This window comes from Marmota marmota, unplaced genomic scaffold (assembly GCF_001458135.2).
Source record: "Marmota marmota marmota unplaced genomic scaffold, marMar, whole genome shotgun sequence".
Lineage (NCBI taxonomy): Eukaryota > Metazoa > Chordata > Mammalia > Rodentia > Sciuridae > Marmota > Marmota marmota.
In genome coordinates, this window is record NW_025999900.1 from 11,089,950 (window position 1) to 11,112,755 (window position 22,806).

The following is a 22,806-nucleotide window of genomic DNA, read 5'->3' on the forward strand; positions in this document are numbered from 1 at the left end:
AAAAATTCTTCTGTGTGAAGAATTTTTCAGACTTTTAAAATTGCCTTGTAAGTTTTTCAGGAGAAAAGAAGTATAGTTATATAACTTTTTGTTTTAAAGGGAACTGTGAAATCTGATGACGACCCTCCTGCTATTCCACCAAGACAGCCTCCTCCGCCAAAGATAAAACCTAGAGTTCCTGTTCCTACCAGTGCATTTGATGGACTTCTGCATAGTCCACCTCCACCTCCACCAAGAGATCCTCTTCCTGATACCCCTCCACCAGTTCCCCTTCGACCTCCAGAACACTTTATAAACTGTCCTTTTAATCTTCAGCCACCTCCACTGGGACATCTTCACAGAGATCCAGACTGGCTCAGAGACATTAGTACATGTCCAAATTCACCAAGCACTCCTCCTAGCACGCCCTCTCCAAGGGTACCACGTCGATGCTATCACAACAGTCTTGCTCATCCTCAAGCTCCCCCTGTTCCACCAAGGCAGAATTCAAGCCCTCACCTACCAAAACTTCCACCAAAGACTTACAAGCGAGAGTTTTCACATCCCCCATTGTATAGACTGTCTATGGTAGAAAATGCAGAAACTCCTCAATGACCTTAGCCATATGTAGTCATTGACACTGGAATAGTATTTGTAAAGTTTTTTTTTTAATTTATTCAAAAAGGCATAGTATTTTAGTTTTTTGTTTTTTGTTTTTACAAATAATGCTCTTACAGAAATGCTACTGATCAAATAAGCTTTTAAGAATTGGAAAGATAAAATACAAAAGTCCTTTACCAATATCCTCAGGTGATCAGTTGCATTGCCTTGTCTTGGATCCTCAGTGCTGCCAAAAGGCCAGTATAATGAATTTATATTTGCACTGTAGACTCTGCTAAAATATGGTTTAAAGTGACTTTGATTGCACTGAAAGGGGATAGTGCTTTTGTGGAATTTTTCAAATTTGAGTAATAGAGGCCTTTTTTAAGGTAATGAATTTACACAAATATAGAGGTGTATGGTGTTACTGATTTTTAAATCTCTTTGACCATCTTCTGGAAGGTTTTTACTTGTAGTTTTTACATCTAGGAGAATTGTGAATAACACCCACTGTTCTTAAATTCTTTAATGCCATGTCTTAAATGCCAGTATTTGCTGCTGAAGACAAAAACAAAATGTGGAATGAAAATAATAGAATGCACTGTGTATATTATTTTGTCAAAATGTAAACAAAGAATACATAACCCAATTATAGAGGAAAAAAAGGGCATGTATCTCATTCAGATGTGCCTTTTGTTTTTGCAGAGTATGGCGTCTTTAGCTAATAAGTTGCCTATTGTTTTGGAAAACAAAGTTAATATGCCATGTATGTACAGTTTTGTTTATATTGTATATTTAAAGATAATGTTAATAACCTATATAAATTTAAATGACTTGAGGTCTATAATACAATCTGCTACTTTACTAATTCATAGGTTCAGAGGAAAAGTTCTTATGGCATAGGAACCAACTGCCTTGCCTTCAAAACCTAGTGACTTTCTCTATAAATCTTGTGTTAACTGAAATTTTTTTAAAGTATTTTTTTAGATTGGTAATATTTAAACCAGCAAATACTTAATGCTTTATTAAACTTTTTAATCAGAGAAGCGAGTAAAACTTTTATTTGCCATTTGGATACCTTCGCTCAAAGTGATGAAAAGTATGTTATGTGATAGACTGTAGCAGTGGTTGTAAAGTAGCCAAAAGCCACGTTCTTTATTTACTGGTCTGTGGCCTTTTACTGTGCTTTGTATCAGAGTTCTTAACAAGATTAATAAATCACCTCAGTCTTAATTTTTAAAAGACTTTTTAAAAAATGTGTTTTCATTGTAAAGAACAAGGGGATATTAGAGTACTGTAGATATATGTATACACACATTGAGTTATTTCATGTAACTTAAAACTACATAATCCCAAATAATTTAAATGATGTAAATTTTAGAGGGGTAAAAAAATTTTTTTTAACTGGTAAATGCAAGCTGCAAGTTTCCAGCAATCCTTTTTATGCATTCATACGGAAAAACTAGGAGCACACTTGGAAACTTCCTGAGAAAGATAATAGACACCTTTGGTAGGCTCTGGGAAGCTGCCTGGATTTAAGGTAACTACAGTATGAGTCAATCTCTAACCACGTAAAAATGCTCCAGTGTTTGCTTTGTTTTTTCACAGAGCGGATTATATTAGTTTTATCTGGGAAAGTGACTTAAACTAGCTGTTCCTTAAGCCAGGCGCGTTTTTTTTTTTTTTACTTTTTTTAAATTTTTTTTTTTTTTTTTTTTTTATTGGTTGTTCAAAACATAACAAAGCTCTTGACATATCATATTTCATACATTAGATTCAAGTGGGTTATGAACTCCCATTTTTACAGAGAAGGAAGGGATGAGGGCGGTTAGTGCTGGGTTACGCCCAAGGTGCTGCAGCCTTCTGGGCTTTGTTGACTTGCGCACGCGCGAAGTGCCAAGTCAGCCACTAGGAGGCCCGGGCCCCTCTCAAGGCTTGGCCTGTGAGCGGCGCACAGATGAGTCGTCACTAAGCGAGCTGCACCCTTTAGCCGGCAGAGATGGCGGCTGCTGTGGAGTCGGTGGTGGAGGATCCGCTGCGGAGCTTTGTGAGAGTTCTAGAGAAGCGGGACGGGACAGCCCTACGACTGCAGCAGTATGACTCCGGTGGTGTGGGTTGCGTTGTTTGGGATGCTGCCATTGTGCTCTCTAAATACTTGGAAACGCCGGGGTTTTCCGGAGACGGGGCCCATGTGTTGAGCCGGCGATCGGTGCTGGAACTGGGCTCAGGCACCGGGGCGGTGGGGCTCATGGCTGCTACCCTCGGGTAAGAATTGAAGGGAGGGGGCACCGCTTTGCTTTGAAACTCATATTGCCAGCTACCCACCCTGTGCCTACCCCTCAATCAACGTTATTTTATAGGGCAGATGTTATGGTCACCGATCTTGAGGAATTGCAAGACTTGCTGAAGATGAATATTAATATGAACAAACATCTTGTCACTGGTTCTGTTCAAGCCAAGGTACTGAAATGGTTTGTATGGCCTTTCAGCTTGTTTTAAGATAACAATTCATAGTTTGTTTTAAATTGCATCTCATTAAAGCCGTGATAATACAAAATGAACTTATTGGCTCTTGCTTATAAAGCAAGAGTATTTTAAATTATTAACAGTTTAAAATACTTGTTTGACATTTTGAAGGGGGGAAGAAATAGAAGACTTTCCTTCTCCACCAGACTACATACTGATGGCTGACTGCATATACTACGAGGAGGTAAATGTTCAGTGAGTGAAATCTCTCTAATCGATTAACTGGTTTTTGTATTCTGAAACTACATTTCTTCACATTTTAACATCTCTGAATTCAGGATATTTGTCTATGGTTGATAGATGGTTGTAGCAAAAATAAAACAAAAGTCACAAGAGACTGTATATACATTCATATATACCTGCAAATCATGTTTAGAAGAGTGTTATATGCATTTTATTAGAGGCTTCTTCAAAGTTTTAAAGAATTTTACCACTTGGATCTGTTATGAAAAGCTATGATAACCTTTTTTTTTTTTAAAAAAAAAAAAAAAAAAAAACTTTCTTGGGGGTGGCAGACATTAGGGGGCTGGAGATCAAATCCAGGGCCTTACACATGTGAGTGCTCTACTACTGAGCTACATCCCCAGCCCTAAAATCACCCCTTAGCCTCCCACCCCTGCCCTTAGTTGTTGCCAATGAACATGTTAACCAGGAGAATTAAGTTGCATTTTTAAAAAATTCATGGTTTTGTGGCAAGATTTACTAGACCAAATATTTTTCTTTTTTCTTTTTGTTTTTTGGAACTAGGGATTGAACTCAGGGGCACATGACCAACTAAGCCATATTCCCAGCCCTATTTTGTATTTTATTTAGAGACAGGGTCTCATTGAATTGCTTAGCGCCTTGCTATTGCTGAGGCTGGCTTTGAACCCAGGATCCTTTTGTCTCAATCTCCCAAACTGCTGGGATTACAGGCATGTGCCACTGCAATATTTTTCTTTAAATATTGGTTTATGATAGCATTGTGGGTGTCATTTATATTTAAAATAATGAGCATTGAGCCAACCCATGTTCAAGTTAAGTTCAGATTTACTTTTGTAGGAAAAATTGTTGATTGTTTAAATCCTACATTAAATTAGAGTAAATGAAGTTACTTTTAAGAGTGAAATCAACACTATTCATTTATTTCCATGGGAACTTCAAAACACAGTCACTTGAATTCTTTTTCTGAAAACTGTAGTATAATAATTAATTTTTAAAAATTTTTTTTACATGTTGATGGACCTTTATTTTATTCATTTATTTTGATGCGGTGCTGAGAATCGAACCCAGTGCCTCATACATACTAAGCAAGTGCTCTACCACTGAGCCACCACCCAGGCCAATAATTAATTATTAAGAGGAGTTTACCAAACATAACAATGTTAACTACATGTACTTTGTTGTATTGATTCAAAAATGAATAATAGGGGAATTAATCCTTTTACTTCCCTAACCTCCTCTTAATAGAAAATTTTTGAAGTCATGAAATACGTTTTTCTTTTATAGTCTTTGGAACCATTGCTGAAAACACTGAAAGATCTCAGTGGATCTGAAACTTGTATCATATGTTGCTATGAACAACGTACAATGGGGAAAAATCCAGAAATTGAGAAAAAATATTTTGAGGTAAGGACTATAAGATCTATCTTTGTAGTGAGTACCCTTCAGGGAGGCTGTATGTGACTATTCTAATATTTTATGGCAATTTTGGAGGTTTGGACAATCTGTTTGTATGAACCCAGCCAGTAGGGGACTCTTTAAAATCCGCTATTCCACAAAGCCCACCCCCATTTTCTATTCTCATCCTTTATTTTTTATCTAATTAGTTGATACTGTATCTACAGAACCGTGTAAAATAATAATGGTGACACTGTCTTTTCTGAGAAAGTTCTTAATATTTCTTAATTGTTGGCTTTGGGGAACATATCAGTGATACATATATTGCTTTTAGAGAATTCATGATAGAGGGGCTGGGGTTGTGGCTCAGTGGTAGAGTGCTCACCTAGCATGCAGGAGGCACTGGGCTCGATCCTCAGCACCATATAAATGTAAAATAAAGATATTGTGTGCACCTAAAACTTAAGAATAAATATTTTTAAAAAGAGAGAATTCATGATAGAAATGAGGAGGTGATAAATTTGTACTTCTCTGTTTTTCTCTACATTTTTATGAAACCTCTGACCTATATACCTGTTTTTAGGGACTTATTTAATAGAAAGATTCACAGGAAGTTGCAAATGTAGTACATAGCTATTTTTGGTACAGGGGATTGAACTCAGGGTCACTCAACCACTGAGCCACATCCCCAGCCCTGTTATGTATTTTATTTAGAGATAGGGTCTCATTGAGCTGCTTAACTTGTCGCCATTGTTGAGGCTGGTTTTGAACTTGAGATCCTCCTGTCTTGGTCTCCTGAGCCGCTGGGATTACAGGCATGCCCCACTGCACCCAATACATAACATCTTATGTATCTTTTACTCTTCTTCCCCCAGTGGTGACCCAGGCCCTTTTTATGGGCAAAAATTCATCCCATTACAAGTAAATCTTTTTGTACATCTGTATAGCTCTGCAACTTTTGTCTGCTGAAGGACTGCTTTGGTTTAATGAGAAAGCAAGAATATGACTGCCTCAGATAATATATGATAATTTTTTTTAATTTCTTCTTTTTTTTTTTAGTAATAGATGTAGATGTATTTTTATTTATTTTTTTTTATCAGTGCTAAGGATTGAACCCAGTGCCTCACACATGCTAGGCATGTGCTCTGCCACTGAGCTACAGCCCCAGCCTTCATGTTTTTCCTCAATATGAAGAATGTTACTGAGCTTTTGGGACTCTTAATTAATTTTTTATATAGTTAAAATAATTTTTATTGAGGTAAAACATAGTTAAATGCATATATATCAAGCACTCAGCCACATAATTACTACCCAGCATAAAAATATACATTTCTAAGACCTCAGAAGGTTTCCACAGTGCCCCTTCCTAGTCAGTATTCCTACAAAGATAGCCACCATTGTACCTTCTTTACCACAGGTCTGTTCATATTATTGAGTTTAAAGTATATCTGTTAAATTTATAGCTGCTTCAGCTAGACTTTGATTTTGAAAAAATTCCTTTGGAAAAACATGATGAAGAGTATCGAAGTGAAGATATTCATATTATATACATCAGAAAGAAAAAATCAGTAAGTACATTCCCAGTTCTTCATCTTCTGAGGATATTTCATCATCTGGTCACTGTTTCTGGGCTTGTGTGTGGTCAAGGCCTTGATTTTGATGTGGTAAAACAGCTGACTCTTCATTGAACTCAGGCATTGACTCAGGATTAAGATCACTTATCTGTCTTGCCTTTGGTTCTTGTTCTAAGTAAGGCAGGCTTTTTGTTTTGTTTCATGCTGTGCTGGGGATTGAACTCAGGGTCTTGCATGTGGAAGGAAGCACTCTACCACTCAACTAAACCTCCAGCCCAGCAGGCTTTTTTTTTATATAGCTTTGTAGTGGAATGTGTTAGTAAGCAGTTAATGTAACAATGCCTGAGGTAACAACTTAAAAAGAGGAAAAGTTTATTTTGGCTCACTTTTCTAGTCTGTAATCCTTTAGCTCCATTGCCTTATGACAAGGCAGTATGTCATGACAGAGAAAGCCCAATCACCTCATAGCTGGGAAGGAAAAGGAAAGAAAGAGGAAAGGGCAGAGTCCTATGGAAAACACATCCCCGATGACCAGAAGACCTCCCCCACAAGGTTTCATCTCCTCCTTTAATATATGGGCCTTTAATATATGGGCTTTCATCTCAAAGATTTCACTTCCTCCTTTAATATATGGGCCTTTTGGAGACCCTAATTCAGACTATAGCATTGGGCATTATCCCAGACAAGTGACTTAGTTCTTTATATTGTAGTTTCTCTTAACTCAGATTTTAAAATGCCAGTTCATACTTTTGTGAACTTTCTCCAGTCATTCAAATTATTTTTAACAAAGTAAAATAAAATCAGACAGTTCTGGGGCTGGGGATGTGGCTCAAGCGGTAGCGCGATCGCCTGGCATGCGTGTGGCCCGGGTTTGATCCTCAGCACCACATACAAACAAAGATGTTGTGTCCACCGAGAACTAAAAAATAAATATTTAAAAATTCTCTCTCTCTCTCTCTCACTCTCTCTCACTCTCTCTTTAAAAAAAAAAAAAAAATCAGACAGATCTGTTTATAAAGAAAAATGCACCTAATTAAATAGAATTCATTTTTTTTTTAGTTGTACATAATACCTTTATTTGATTTATTTATTTTTATGTGATGCTAAGGATCGAACCCAGGGCCTTACACATGCGAGGCGAGCGCTCTACCCCTGAGCTGCAACCCCAGCCCTAGAATTCATTTTTGTTCCCCTTGTTTGGTGCTTCCTTTACATGATATAGCAATCACATTTTATGCAAGTTGCATCTGTGACACTTACAGTTTTTAACTTGTACAACTGTATCTCATTTATTTTGTAACCCCAGCACCTTTTATAAATGTGACAAAAATTTTAAAATGTTTTATGACTTACAGCATCCAGTTTTTGGTTTTGGTACTGGGGATTGAACCCAGACAGATGTGCTGAGCTACTAGTCTTTTTTTTTTTTTTTTTTTTTTGAGATATGGTCTCATCAAGTTGCTCAGGCTGACTGCAAACTTGTGATCCTTCTGTCTCAGCCTTCCAAGTCACTGGAATTAAAGGCGTGCATCATCACAGCCAGCTAAGGGATTCAGTTTTAACGAAAGCGTTATACAGTTTTACAAGTAGAAATGTTTTGAGGCATAAAGATTTTGGGTTCCTAAATATAAAATTTTTTTTATTTTTTATTTTTTTTGGTACCAGGGATTGAACTCAGGGGCACTCAACCACTGAGCCACATCCCCAGCCCTATTTTGTATTTTATTTAGAGACAGGGTCTCACTGAGTTGCTTAGCACCTCGCTGTTGCTGAGGCTGGCATTGAACTCACAATCCTTCTGTTGTCCCAGCCTCCTAAGCTGCTTGGATTACAGGAGTGTGCCACCACGCCTTGCTTCATTTTTTTTTTTAATTGATAATAATTCCCATATCATGAAATTCACCTTTTTGAGGTATACAATTCAGTGTAAATATATTCACAGAACAAAGTTTTCATCTTTCTCAAAAGAAACCCCATACCATTAGCAGTCACTCATTTCCCCCCCAGGCTCTAATCCCTGGCAGTCACTAACCTCTATTTCTATGTATCTGCCTATTGTGCTCATGTCATGAATTATTCACATTATATGGTCTCTTACATCTAGCTTCTTTACTCAGCACAGTGTTTTCAAGGTTCATCCATATTGTGGCATGCTTTTACTCTTATGTCTGAAGGATATTTATTTGTATGAATGTGTACATCTTGTCCATCCATTCATCATTTGGTGGCATTTTACTTTTTCAGTCTTTAGCTGTAATGAGTGGTGTTGCTGTGAACATTTATGTAGAAGTTTTTTTTGTGTGAGCATCTTTTCAGATCTCTTAGGTATATGCCTGGAGTGGTATTGCTTGGTTATATGTGAACTCTGTGTTTAACTTTTTAAGGAATTGACAAACTGTATTCCTAAGCCATCTTAGGAGGTGTGAAATAGGATCTTTGTTTGTTTGTTTGTGGGGGGGGGGCGTGCTTGAGATTGAACTCAGGGGCACTCAGCCACTGAGCCTCATCCACAGCCCTATTTTGCATTTTATTTGGAGACACTGTCTCATTGAGTTGCTTACCACCTCGCTGTTGCTGAGGCTGGCTTTGAACTTGCAGTTCTCCTATCTGTCTCCTGAGCTGCTGGGATTACAGGCATGCGCCACTGCCCCCGGCAGATCTTATGGTTTTTATTTTCATTTCCCTAATAACTAAAGATTAAAGATGTTGAATATCTTGTCTCACTTGACAAGATATCATTGACCCATTTTCAAATTGAGTTATTTGTCTTTTCATTGTTAAGTCTAAGAGTTCTTTACATTTTGGATACTGAACATCAGATGTACAATTTGCAAAATACTTTCTCCTATTCTGCAGGTTGTCTTTCTTGTTTTGGTATTATGTATTTTATAGCAAAAAGGTTTTGAATTTTGATAATGCCTAGTATATCGTTTTTTTTTCCTTGGTTGCTTGCAGCTTTAACATGTGTCAGCTTAAAACTTTCTAAACATTATACTTGGTTATTCATTTGACTTTCATTTAGCCACTGCTGGGCATATTGCCTAGTATTAAGTACTCCATAAATAGTTGGTGAACTTTTTAAGTTTCCTTTTTTTTTTTTTTTTCTTATAGAAATTGCCGTCATGAAACGTTTAGTCCTCTTACCCAAACCTCTAACAACCTGGGTAAGCTAAAGATGTGAATGAAGCATGTGAATACAGCATGGGAAGATTGTGTTTACAGATTTTTCCAGCATGTCCTTAGAGGTCTGATATATGGATGACAACCACCGTGGTCTGCCTGCAATATGAAAAATGACTGCCTGCCTTCCAGTGGGCCTGAAATCCATCTTAGGTTTACTTAGCCTCAGCATTAAATTCTGCTTAAAAGAAATATTGAGATCAGTTACTCAAATAAAAATTGTTATTGGGATTAGGCTAAAATCTGCCAAAAGTAAATAGTGAAGCAACATGGTTGATTTGACACATTTTCAGGAAACTAGAGGTAAACTGATGCAATTTTTAGAAGTATATCACTATCAAATAATGTTCTAAATTCAAACCAGTAAACCTTAGTTTGTCTTGGGAATAAGTAAATTTTAAATATTTCACTTTTACATAATTAGGCAATAGTTTTGTCTTCTACTTCATATGGTATCTTTAATGCTTAATTGTCCTTTTACTTAAAAAAAAAAAAAAACTATTGTCTTGTATACTTACATTTACCAAAGTTTTATTCTTTTCAAATAAATGTGTAAGTACTCTAAATAGTGAACAATATTATAATTAGTTACAAAGAAGAAAAAATAAGAGATTAGGGAAACAAAAGGTACCTTTACAAAATATTTCATTTGGGAATGGAGTGAGAATGGAAAGCCCAGTTCCAGGGTTATGCACTGGTATAGCTCATGCAGTTTTCTTTGTGATTGTCTTCCAGGAAAATCTGGTTTAAAAACACTGGTATTAAGTTAACTTGTTTACATGAAACAGTAAAAGATTATTGAGTAACTACAAATGTAGTTCTATACATATCTATCAAATTATTTTTATGCTGTGTCATTTCTATTTCGTGTTATGATAATCTTCAGCACACATGGACTGACATGTCAAGGACTTCCATTACACTGGTTCCAGAGTGGTGACCAGATGGAATTCTGGTATTTACCAGCATTGGTGCTAGATGGCACATTTTATGTGTTAAAATAAACATTGATTTTGAGACCCTGTGACTTTGTGAATGTTTCAGAAATAGCTTTAAAGAAAATAAACATCTAAAGCAGGTGACTGCCTTCCAGAAAGAGCAAAAACAGCCCTGTTTAGAGACTTTGAGGATCAAAGCAAAGGAAATAGTTCTCTCCTTTCAGGCTTACTTTAGTCTTTAAAGTTTGCTTTGTTCATATAGCCCCAGCATTTCATTGAGCACTTTTTTCCCCCAGGCAGTTCGTGTAACCTAAATGTGTGATGCTTTTGGTAGTTACAGATAGCACTATCTATTATTAGTGAGGTCTTAGGACAAATGACAACTTTCTGGCATGTTCCAAAACATTATGGAATTATGAAAATAAACTTGACATTGACTGTAGTAGTCTAGCTAGATTTCTCACATCCCTTTTCATCTTCCAATTTTTATGCCCTCCTTTCTTCACTGTGGTTTTTAATTTATAGTGTTTGTCTTTGGCCTGAAGTGTACCCATAGATTTACTGTATGAAAGCCCAGTTCCTTTATCTCAGAAAGGTGCTATTTATAGTCCAAAACTTTCTGAGTGAATCAGACTGAAGTCAGCTTCTACACAAATTTGCTGAAATCTCATCCCTGCTTGCCTTCCCTGCCTTGCTAGTACCACCCCTTTACTTATCATTTGCATAATAAATCACTTGCATACTTTCATCTCATTCTGTTTCTGGGGAACTTACCTAAGGCACTGACAATAAAAGTGATTTGTAACAAAATCAAATGGGATTTCCCCCATCCCATTCTGGAATATCAACATTGGCATCACAACATGCCAGTCCCACAGTCTAAGATCAAATAGCCACTAGTGTCAGTACCAATGAGTACTGCAGAGAGCTTACTGAGGGTTTACAGAGAGCTTAACTGTAGAGAGCTTACTGAGGGCTACCAATTGAAGGAACTTGCTCTATCACCAACTACCAGGGAAGCCTTGGGAGAATTTCCCTCTTGGAGGAGTACAGTGTTTGGGAATGGGGTTTAGCCCTTTGGATTCTCCATTTTGTGGGGGAGGGAACAATGCATCTGCACTCAGAAACCATAGGAAGGATGCCTGAGGCAATACTCAAGATTCAAGATGATTGTAACAAGGGAAGACCAACATTTTCTCCTCTGGTTGGCTTTTTATCCAGATTAACTCAGTTGTTTTATTCCAGGGCATGGAGACAGAATTGGAGGGGTGATGTGGGCACTGTGTAACAGGTGGACTCTGTCAGCCTAAGGATTGATCCAGAATTGATCCGTGAGCTGGGAGCTAGAAAGCTTCTACAACAGCACAAGTTGGGGGTGGGGGTTAGCTCCAGCAAATGAATGAGGTATGATACCACTACCTGGGGGTCAGCTACCATATAGCTAACTGTCCGTCTCAAGGCACAGCTAGTGACTGGGGAAACAGCTCAAGAACAAGCCAGGAGGGCAAGGGGGGTTGCCACTGTGCACATTGGAACCCATAAACCACTTAAGAGTGCTGTTGGAGCCAATTAGGGAAAGGGCTACAATCCACAGTAAGGCATTATTTCTTAAACCAGGTTGCATGAGAGATCACTTGTAAGATTGAAAGCCACAAAATCCATACTCAAGCCCCATCCCAATCCAAGGAAGTTAGAGGTGTGGTATTGTTGCTAAAGGACTCCAGATAGTTTTAAAATTTAGCCTAAATGAAACCATTGCAATAAGGAAACCTCTTTTTTTTTTTTTTATGATTTTCTCTCTAGGTGACTTTTTATTTTTATTTTTTTTTCTTTATAATCATTTTAATTTTTATAGGATTTATAATCTTTTTTTTGTGTTTTTTTTTTTTAATTTTTTATTGTTGGTTGTTCAAAACATTACATAATTCTTGATATATCATATTTCACGCTTTGATTCAAGTGGGTTATGAGCTCCCATTTTTACCCCATATACAGATTGCAGAATCACATCAGTTACACATCCATTGATTTACATATTGCCATACTAGTGTCTGTTGTGTTCTGCTGCCTTTCCTATCCTCTACTATCCCCCCTCCCACCTCTCATCCCCTGTTCAAATGTTAATCTTCTTCTCCTGCTCTTCGTCCCTACTCTGTTCTTAGTTANACGAATACTAACACAATTTTTTCATATCTCTGGATGCATGTTAAAGTATGTAGACATCAATTTCTGTTTTAATACATATACTTTGGATAATGATTGTCTATCACATTCCATTTCCATGCAATTTCCCTTCTCTCTCCCTTTCCCTCCCACCTCTCATCCCTGTTTAATGTTAATCTTCTTCTCATGCTCTTCAACCCTACTCTGTTCTTAGTTACTCTCCTTTATATCAAAGGAGACATTTGGCATTTGTTTTTTAGGGATTGGCTAGCTTCACTTAGCATAATCTGCTCTAATGCCATCCATTTCCCTTGTAAATTCTATGATTTTGTCATTTTTTAATGCAGAGTAATACTCCATTGTGTATAAATGCCACATTTTTTTTATCCATTCATCTATTGAAGGGCATCTATGTTGGTTCCACAGTCTTGCTATTGTGAATTGTGCTGCTATGAAACCTCTTTTAGCCGGAGAAGACAACAGAGAGAAGAGAAGTATATAAAAATGAAATCATCTGTGGTTAGAGTAGGCATATGCTGCATAAAGAGGAAAAACTTTGATGTATAATTGTCTATGAAATAGGAGACTTAAAAATAAATAGGAATGAGCTTTAGAAAGTGAAATGGACTATTAAAATGCCTAAACATTTAGAGAATTTAGCCAAGAAGGTGAAGGTGATGCTACTCAAGAGGAAAGGGTGATCCAACAGTTGGAAAAAGAAAACTGTCACAGGTTTATTCTCCAAAGACTTGAGTCTTTCTACTAGCTGTAACCTTAAAGACCTTTGAGGTTGTGTAGCTTTGCATCTTAACCTGCTGCAGTTTCTAACCAAGTGTCTGTGAATCATGTTAGGTGAATTTGAAGTTAGGTTACTTTTAAGAAGTTGATAATCCATAATATTAGTGGGATTTTTTTTAATATCACACACCTTTTCAATTCTTTTACCCCTTTCCTTGAAAATTTCCTTGTTCAGTGACGTTACATATGATATTAACTTAGATTTTGGATATTAAAGAGTGTGGGTCATAGAAGTATAACTGTTGTTCTGAAGGTTCCCTGTAGATGGCATTACTTCTCTTTGTCTTTAACAGTTTATAGGAAGGAAGTTGTAAAAATAGAATCTATTTCGAATTAATCACACTTAGATTTTTAAGGTGAACTAAATTTGTTTTTTTAAAAAATAAGCCTATTATGAGCTCCTTTCAGAAGATAACATGATGCAAGTAAAACTGGATCACTTTCTTATAAAATTGTATTTGGCGTGTGTGTGTGTGTGTGTGTGTGTGTGTTTATTTTAGTTGTAGATGGACAGAATACCTTTATTTTATTTATTTTTTTAGAGTGGTACTGAGAATCAAACCCAGTGCCTCACATATGCTAGCTATGCTAGCTCTACAACTGAGCTACCACCCAAGCCTCTATTTTTGTTTCATTTTGATACGTTTGAATGTCTTTCATAAAGGTACATGAATTGCAATTCATTAAACATTTTATCTGCTACTGATATCGTCTGTAAGAGGGATACATGCTTTTTTTTTTTTTTTTTGTACTGGGGATTGAACCCAGGGGCAACAACCACTGAGCCACATCCCCAGCCCTTTTTTGTATTTTATTTATAGACAGGGTCTCACCGAGTTGCTTAGGACCTTGCTAAGTTGCTGAGGCTGGCTTTGAATTTGTGATCCTCCTGCCTCAGCCTCCCAGGTATGCAGGCATTTAAGAGGCTAAATTAGTTCAAGTGAACCTTTGAAAATTAAATTCACCTTGAAAATACCTTTTACATAATACATGGTTTTACATCTGAGGACTTGAAACTTCTAATTAATTTTAATTAGTTTTTCAAATCAGTGTTCCTTTCTCATTAGAGTAGCACTTTTACATCAAAAGACTGAAGCTCTGTCTTTGTTATCTCACAATCCTATAATCTTAGGTCAGCTATTTGCCTTTTGGGATTTTTCTCCTCAAGAAACATTGGGATTTGAAAGTATTTTTGATTTGTTTAATAACAAACATTATAAAAGTAGAATATCCAGTTTTTATACCATAGAGACCTAATACAAATACAGGGGGAAAAAAATGTGCCAACAAAGCTTACTGAAAAGTAAGCAATGAAAATGAAATGTTTTTACTTTTCATTATTTTGGATAGAAAAGCAGTAAGATTTTCAAACTATTTCCAATAGTTAAGTTTAACTATCAGGGATTAGAGTTAAGACACTGTCTTAAGTTCTCATGTGTTGATGGAGTTCTGTAAATACCTAGGAAGTATTCATCAATTGTGAGATACTCTTAAGTAATTTACTACTAATAGCAAGATATGATAGTTTGCAAATAATAGATTTAAAATATGCTATAGTGAGTTATCTGCATGATAATCTTTTTCTCATATGCATTCTGAAAACTGCATGGCAGAGGGTAGGCCCTAAGACCAGATTATCTGGATTTGAATCCCAGTTCTTCCATTTACTAGCTGTGTTAGCTAGGGAAACTTACTTAAACTCTCTGTGCCTTATTTTCCTCATGTGTAAGTTGAGGATCACAATAGTATCTATATCATGCAATGCCATGGGGGTTAAATTAGTTTAATACATGTAGTCCATGAAGATACTTAGCACACAATAAGTTCAATAAATGTGATTAGAGTAGGGGTACAACTACAGGGAAAATTTGGAAAATGCCAATTGATTTTATTTGTTGCAGTGTGAAATCTGGGCATCTTTTTCAGAATATAGGATGCATGTAAACATTCCTTTCTGTTAGGAGAGGCAACTGGGATAGAAGAAGATTGAGAACACTGTTCCACCATACAGTTATTTGAACAAGTATGCAGTTTTAGAAAGAGGAAAATATGGTAGAAAAAAATCATTGTTTACCCTTAATTTTTTTTTTACAATTTTAAAGCAAGTGCCATGAGCATTCAAAGGCCAAGGACCAAAGAAATTACCTTCTTTAGGGGATGGGGTTGTGGATCAGTGGTAGAGTGCTCGCCTAGCATGCACGAGGCACTGGGTTCAATCCTCAGCACCACATAATGTAAAATAAAGATATTGTGTCCACCTAAAACTTAAGAATAAATATTTTTTTAAAAAAGAAAGAAATTACCTTCTTTAAATAGGGAGTCGGGGTGTGCTGGCTGGAGCTTCAAGATTAGCATTCTGTTGACCCCAACCCTTAGCCAATTCTGCCTTCTAGTTCTTATCTCTGTTAAACCTGAGAGCAGTTAGGTAGCAAGTAATTAAAGTACAGCAGAAGGTCATATTTCTAAGGTCTATATAACAATATTTTCAGAGTTTAGATGTATTAACTATAAAGGAGCTTCATAGCAGTTGCTTTCGGATGAATGGTCTTTTACTGTGTGTGTAATAAGTATGTGATAGGATGCAAAGTCTTAACTAATTCCTCGAGCTACCTATCAACAGACAACATGAGAAAACTTAAATTGCTCTGCAGTGTTAAGTAACACATATGCTCTACTACATATTAAACTTTCAAGCCTTTTTATTATCTACTGATAGAAAAGATCATTGTGAATACTAAACAGCTGGTCTTAATTTTTAAAAATCTTATTACATCTATTAACTTCTTTTGATAAAGAATCAATTCACATTTTTTTGATATTCGCAAGGTTGAAAATATCGCTAGATACAGCTCTTATAGACATAAATGAGTAGTTAGCAAATTTCTTTCAGGTTATTAGTTCTATTGAGCTCCCCCTGGCAGTTGATTAAACTCTTGATGGGTCAGTACTTTCTTTTTTTTTTAATCTTTATTTTTATTTATTTATTTTTAATGTGGTTCTGAGGACCAAACCCAGTGCCTCGTACATGCTAGGCGAATGCTCTACTGCTGAGCTTCAACCCCAGCCCAAGTACTTTGAAACTCTTCAGTAATTTTTAGAAGGTTAACTCATTTGTTAATCTACTTAAATTCCAGGCCCATATATTGGCTCATTATTGCTTAGATAAATCATTGCCAGAGTTATAGTTAAAGTACCAACAATACTGTATATCTACATTCAATACTCGATCTTGTTCTTTTAAAGAATGTGTTCTGAACTGGGTGCAGTGGTGCACACCTATAATCCCACTGGCTTAGAAGGCTGAGGCAGGAGGATGGCAAGTTCAAGGCCAGCTTCAGCAACTTAGTGAACCCATCTCAAAAAATAAAAAAGGATTAGGGATATAGCTCAATGGTAAAGTGCCCCTGGGTTAAAGCCCAGTTAACCTCCCCCACCCCCAAAATAATGTGTTCTGAAAATCTGTGTTGCATATACAGAACAGTTTCATATTAAAGTGATCTAAATAAGAATAGCATGATTTATCCAAAGCTTAAATGAGAAGCTTTACACTTAGCATTCAGAACGAGTGTAAAGAATAATCTCATGCAATAGAACACAGGACTGATATCTAGAAACTTAAAAACAGGATAAACAAGTTGAACATTCTCACAAGTAATAAATGTTTAACCAGAGAATGTTTTTGGATTTCAGTGACATTTATTGATGTAAGTATAATGATGTTCTTGAAAAATAGCTATCGTCTTTCTAAATTTTGTTACAGGATTTTTTTTAATTGTTCAGAATTTGCTTTTTATTTTCAGGCATGTACTAGATACCCATATTCAGTCTATTTACTCTCTGCCCTTATAAAATAAGTGTCTGGTTGTTAACCTGGGATTCCAAGGAACAGGAGCAAACTGGAGAGGTGTCGTGTAGCTGGTAGGAACAGAATTCCCAGTTAACTCTGGAAGACAGTTCCATTTAAGTTCTAGATATGATCACCTTCCCTTTATGCACCCAAGCTTGAATAGTCTGTTTTTCTCTAAAGAAAGCAGCTCACTTGATTACTACCTAATTTAGCTGTATTCCCTTAGGCTATTTAAACTCTTTGAATGCTCCCCTTTCTGTAAAGTGAGAATGGTACCTACTGACTAGCATTGTGACTATAGTTAAGCTAGGTAATGTATGGGAGCAAAGGTAGGGAAGAAGCAATCTCCCAACTGCTCATTCTGAGACTTCAGACTGGTAAATTCTTGCAAGCTGGAGGGATACTCAAGACACTGTCCTAAGTAAGTGGCACATAACATGATCCAGGAAAACATAATCTTCAGTTGTCAAAAAGAAAGAGTTCCAAGTTAATAGCAGTGTGCCTGTGGTTTACTTTTATGTCTCACTCAGATTTATTTATTTATTTATTTTGTTGGTCGGGGACATACTGGGGATTAAACCCAGGGTTGCTCTACCACTGAGTTTTTTCCCCAGTCTTTTTATTTTTTATTTTGAGATACAGTCTCACTAAGTTGCTGAGGCTGGCCGGGAACTTGCAGTCCTCCTGTCTCAGCCTCCCTAATAGCTGGGATTACAATTATGTACCACTAGGCCCAGCTCACCCAGATTTCTTCATTTTCTCTTTTAGACTCCACCATTGTCATAGAAGAGAGTAAGCAGTCACAGGAGGAAAGAATCAAGAAGTTATTCTCATTAAAAAAAAAAAAAATCCTGTATGACATCAATAATGTTTAGGACATTACTGGTTTGGTAGTTCACAGCAGAATGTACCAAAAAAGAGAAGTAGTCCACTTGTGAAAACATGAAGAGCCCAGTGTGGCAGACTTCTGGAGGCTTCAGAGGGCAGAACTTAGCAGAGAAGTTTCTGGAGACCTTTCAGAATACTTACATAAATGAACAGCAAATGAAATGTAGCTCATTGTTGTTGCATTTTCTCCAGATTTAACTCAAAGCTGAGGTCCTATGTATAAAGAGTCTAGAACAACTTATATAAAATCCACAATATGGTTCTTTTCCCTTATCTCATTATCAAATCCTCCCTCTATGGCTTCTCTGAAACTCAATGCTTTTTTTTTTTTTTTCATTCAATTCAATCAACAGGCTCTATGCTAAGTATCAGGGATACACATCACTCTCTTGGATATTAGGGACAAATAAATCAATAAGATGCATCCCATATCCTTAAACTGTCCATTCACCCATAATAAGAGAGACATAGGAAAAAAAAATCATTGTGATTTTGGGATAATTGTAATAATAAAGATATAAACCAGTTATAGTGTCAGTGCAAAGGAAGTATGGTCAATTTTACTTGAATTGTAAGGGAAGAGTTCATGGGGGAGACTTGTGCTGATATTTTTGAAGGATAAGTTGAAACTCATGGGACAACCTGTGAAATGTTACAGACAAGTAGTGCAAGCATATCAAACTTGGTTTCTGTGTGGTTAGATCATTGTGGAGGAAGTAACTCATAGGTAGGCACGAGGGCAGGGGAAGAATATGGAACACCTATATGTCATATGTAGAAGTGTAAATTGAATTCTGTAAGCAATAAGAAAGTATTTAAATACTTTAAGCAGAGAAGTCACCTGGTCAAATTATTGTAGAAAAATCATTCTGACAACAGTTGGAAGGGTAGACTGGATAGGATTAGATATGTCATAAAAAGATCAGGAAGGAAGCATTAACCATGGCCAGACAAGAGACAGGGAAAGTGGAGTCTGCACTCAGGCAGTAGCAGTAGGAATTGACGGGAAGGGATGGTTTCAGGAACTATCATAGAGCTAGACTAAGATGTTGCCAGTCAGATAGGTGTCCATAGAGCATCCTGTTGGAGGTCAAGGCTCTTCAGTCCACATAGCACCCTGGTACACATCACAAAGAGACCCTTTTCCTTAAAACTTCATGTTGTAATGTGGTAAGTTTATGAGAACTACAGATTTTATTGCCTTCTGCCAGAAAATTATTATGTACACAATCATACAACTTTGGAGTCAACAGTTATAACTTGAATTTTTTTGCTTTAACTTCAAAACAATAACAATGTCTCCTGTGTGAATGGCATCCCCTCTCAATGGTGCTCTTTGCAGTACCCAGCCTGAGCAACCACACACTGCAAACCTGATTAGATATGTGTAATAGTCATATAATAACTAGGTTTGAGGGAGTAATGGGTAGATAGTGAAAGATGAAGTCTTATAAATCACCCCAAATGTACAGATGGATTGAACATCCATGATAAGGCCCAGGGAAATACCAGAATTTCAGGAATAACTGAAAAAAAAAAAAAGAGAATGAATAAAGGTGAAATATTGAAATGTTTTCTGCTTTGGCCTTAGAAACAGCAATTCTTAAATATGTGGATGGTCATACAGCTTCATTTGTATTTCATACGTTGATATTTCCAACCTGCCTTTCATATGCCAATTTCATATTTGGTATGTCTGTCTCCAAGTGGGTTATATGCAGTAGTGCCATCTTTGTGCAACTGAATACCTGTCCCTTATTCTATAAAAATGAGAGAAGACCTCCTCCCAAATGTGTTGTTACTAATGATAAGAAGCTCTGGTCTCAAATTAATACAACCTAGATCAGGATGGGAGTTCCTGGTTTTCAGAAAGCAGTAAATCTTTAACATTAATGGTGGTACATTAGACTTAGTTCTAAATTCACTTGTGAGAAGGAATGCGGAGAGTATGAGGAATACAGAACCAACACTCGCTGGAAATATTAGTGTTGAACATGGGGACTCTCATTCTTTATTTCCTTTTGGGGGCTGGAATGCCCCTCCTGTTGACTTAAGGAGATTTGGGTTTTCCCCTCTGCCCAGCCATCTGTTTTTCCTTTCTCAGTCGTCATCATCTTTAATTCATCTTTTTTTCTCTGTTGCCATATCTCACAATCCCTGTCCTATGACCACTCACCTCTACACACTCTCCTTCATAGATCTTCAGTTTTCTTGATTTTAACTACAAGCTTATTATAGACACGCCCTGTGTAGACCTCTGACTCAGACTCCTTTCTCAAGCTGTGGCCTCTTCTCCTCAGCTCCCTGCCTGGCACCTTCTTCAGTTTGGTCAGCCAATAGTATGTCCATTTCTGAGCACGATTTCTCCAAAATTTAACTCTTCTGCTTCACACCCTTATTTTAATAATGGCATCACCATCCTCTATCTTTAGTCCTTTTGCTTCTACAGGAAATCGGTGTATCAGACAGACCCCCTGGCAGGCTCTCTCACAGTCTTCCTGCTAATTCCATGTTTACTACCATTGCCTCCAATTTATGCTCCTTTAAGAATCTCACCATTTTCCTTATCTCCCCACACTCACCTGTGCAAACTGTGGTGGTGGAACGCTCTCTTCACCTGGAGTTTTAGACTTTACATCAGCCAACTTGAAAGTCTCTCCACGCCCAGTATTCAGTGTATCTCTTTTTGTGTCCCTCTTGTTCTGGTCTCAAACAGGACTCCTCTCAACATCCAGCATGCTTTGCTGCCTCTCTCTTTTCTTTGGATCTTTTCATGTAGTATAAAACTGTAACTATGATTTCTGTCCTGTGTCAGGCCCTCTCCCATGCTCTGATAAAGTCCTCTCTTCCTCTTGAAGAACCCACTTCACTGACACCTCTGCCTGCCCCACATCTAAGCCCAGCCAAACAGAACATCTCTCCAATTAGAGTGGATGTTGCAGGGCCCAAGCTAACCCCATAGAGCCTTCCTAGATAAGAGATAACTCCTCTTTGGACTCCGACACTGAGTTGAAAGTACACTTTGAGCTACCAAGAATGAATGTGAAAGTCTGTTCCAGAAGCACAGAGAAATTAGGACACTGTCCTAATTTTTGGCCTCTGAAGCTGGCTCCTCTTCTTACTCTTCAGACCCACTCAAGATGCTTTCTAAGCTGGATGCGGTGGTGCACACCTGTAATCCTAGCAGCTCGGGAGGCTAGATAGGAGGAGTGTGAGTTCAAGAGCAGCTTAATCAACTTAGCAAAGTCCTAAGCAACTTAGAGAAACTGTCTTTAAATAAAATATTAAAAGAGCATTCCACTGCTGTCGTGTATTTAAAAAAAATAGAGTATAAAGAGGGTTGGGGATGTGGCTAAGTGGCTGAATGCCCCTGAGTTTAATCCGTGGCACACACACCCTCCCCCCCGCCAAAAAAAAAAAAAATCCTTCCCAAACACTACTTTTCCCAGGAAATAATCTGCTTTTTAAAAACTTTTTATTATTTATGTATTTATTTTGGTAATAGGGATTTAACCCAGGGGGAAATTTGCCATTGGATCCCATCCCCAGCCCTTTTTATTTTTTTATTTTGAGACAGGGTCTCACTAAGTTGCTAAGGGCGTCGTGAAGTTACTGAGGCTGGCCTTGAACTTGCATTCCTCCTGCCTCAGCCTCCCCAGTTGCTGGGATTACAGGTATGTGCCATGCCACTACACCTGGCAGTAATAAGCTTTTTCAAGTTTACATTTTCCTCATAATACCAACCAAATCGTCTTAGTTGATTTAGAAACATCCTAGAACACTTGTCTGTTGCTCATTATACTGTGAAATCTTACCCTATTCAAACTACTAAAGTAAACATTGTAGAACTAGTCAGCAAACGTGAAAAAAATAAAAATTGTTGTTGGAATGGTTTTTACAAGTGTTAACAAAAGAGCAAATCTACCTGCTTCCTCCCAGAAAATGTACAGACTCCACCTCTCCATCCCTGCCATAGGATCATTGTTTGAAGAGAATAACTGATGAGCCTATAGAGAAGTGTTGCTTAGGAGAGGAGTAAACTCCAGGGCTGAATAACTCCAGTGGATAGCTGAAGAGTGGAGGGAGAGGTAAACGCATATTAGCATAGGTTGCTTGGTAGTGAGGTCTGAAAAAACAGAGAGTAAGCTCAGAAACTGAAGGTGCTTCCTTGCTGCTTTTCTCTTACATTGTGGGGGAAAGCCGCATTCAGTATGGAGTTTTAGTTTTTTTCCTCTTCTATCATAATTGCAGCTTTCAGGAAAATCTGACACTCTGGGCACAGCCTACAGGTGGTGGCAGAAAATGAAGGGAGAAGGTAGTAGGAAATATACTGGCTCCCTGTTCACCCTTTGTGGAGCCCAAGAGAAGGAAGCAGCATCCTCTAGGTAGGGATGGTCTGGAAGCAGAGCACATGGTGGACAGGATAGAGCTGGAAGAGGCAGGGAGGGAATCCACACTAGGTAGGCCACTGAGGAGAGAATAGAGCTGAAACCTCCCCTCCCCCAGTATATACCAGGAGGGCGACGCTGGAATGAAAGCAGAGCTGCCCCTGCTGGTACAGATGTTACAGATACACATTTTATTGGACTTCACATGTAATACTCCAAAGCAGTAGGAGTTTGAAAAGATGAAGTAAGCCTAGTTTATTCTAATATTGCCCAATTTAAAACTGTAAATACAATCAATTTATATCATATTGTGTTATTTCAAATAC

At 37.5% G+C, this 22,806-nt stretch overlaps 2 protein-coding genes across 4 annotated transcripts in view; both read left to right on the forward strand.

Annotated features, from left to right (window-relative positions):
• The window catches only part of Sos2 (SOS Ras/Rho guanine nucleotide exchange factor 2), an 80,627-nt gene extending 78,806 nt beyond the window's left edge, over positions 1-1,821 (forward strand). Inside the window, exon 23 of the mRNA XM_048798617.1 lies at positions 100-1,821. Within this exon, the coding sequence (XP_048654574.1) occupies positions 100-594 (495 nt within the window). The 3' untranslated portion in view covers positions 595-1,821. The remainder of the gene's footprint in view (positions 1-99) is intronic.
• Positions 1,822-2,578: 757 nt separating this feature from the next.
• Vcpkmt (valosin containing protein lysine methyltransferase) lies at positions 2,579-10,482 on the forward strand. Of its 3 annotated transcripts, XM_015490974.2 has the most exons (6): positions 2,579-2,844; positions 2,940-3,050; positions 3,217-3,289; positions 4,594-4,713; positions 6,168-6,272; positions 9,390-10,482. In XM_015490974.2, the coding sequence occupies exons 1-6, from the start codon at positions 2,579-2,581 to the stop codon at positions 9,402-9,404; spliced, it is 690 nt and encodes a 229-aa protein (XP_015346460.1). In that variant the 3' UTR covers positions 9,405-10,482. The 3 variants fall into 3 exon arrangements, with proteins under 3 accessions (XP_015346460.1, XP_048654576.1, XP_048654575.1); XM_048798619.1 differs by lacking the exon at positions 6,168-6,272; XM_048798618.1 differs by lacking the exon at positions 3,217-3,289 and having other exon boundaries at positions 2,940-3,039.
• The last annotated feature ends 12,324 nt before the right edge of the window (positions 10,483-22,806 follow it).

Excerpts from the sequence above, each read along its gene's own strand:
- Vcpkmt (XM_015490974.2), top strand. The coding sequence starts at position 2,579 with ATGGCGGCTGCTGTGGAGTCGGTGGTGGAGGATCCGCTGCGGAGCTTT. Across the intron at positions 2,845-2,939 it reads CTCATGGCTGCTACCCTCGG|GGCAGATGTTATGGTCACCG; the intron begins GTAAGAATTGAA and ends GTTATTTTATAG. Across the intron at positions 3,051-3,216 it reads CAAGCCAAGGTACTGAAATG|GGGGGAAGAAATAGAAGACT; the intron begins GTTTGTATGGCC and ends GACATTTTGAAG.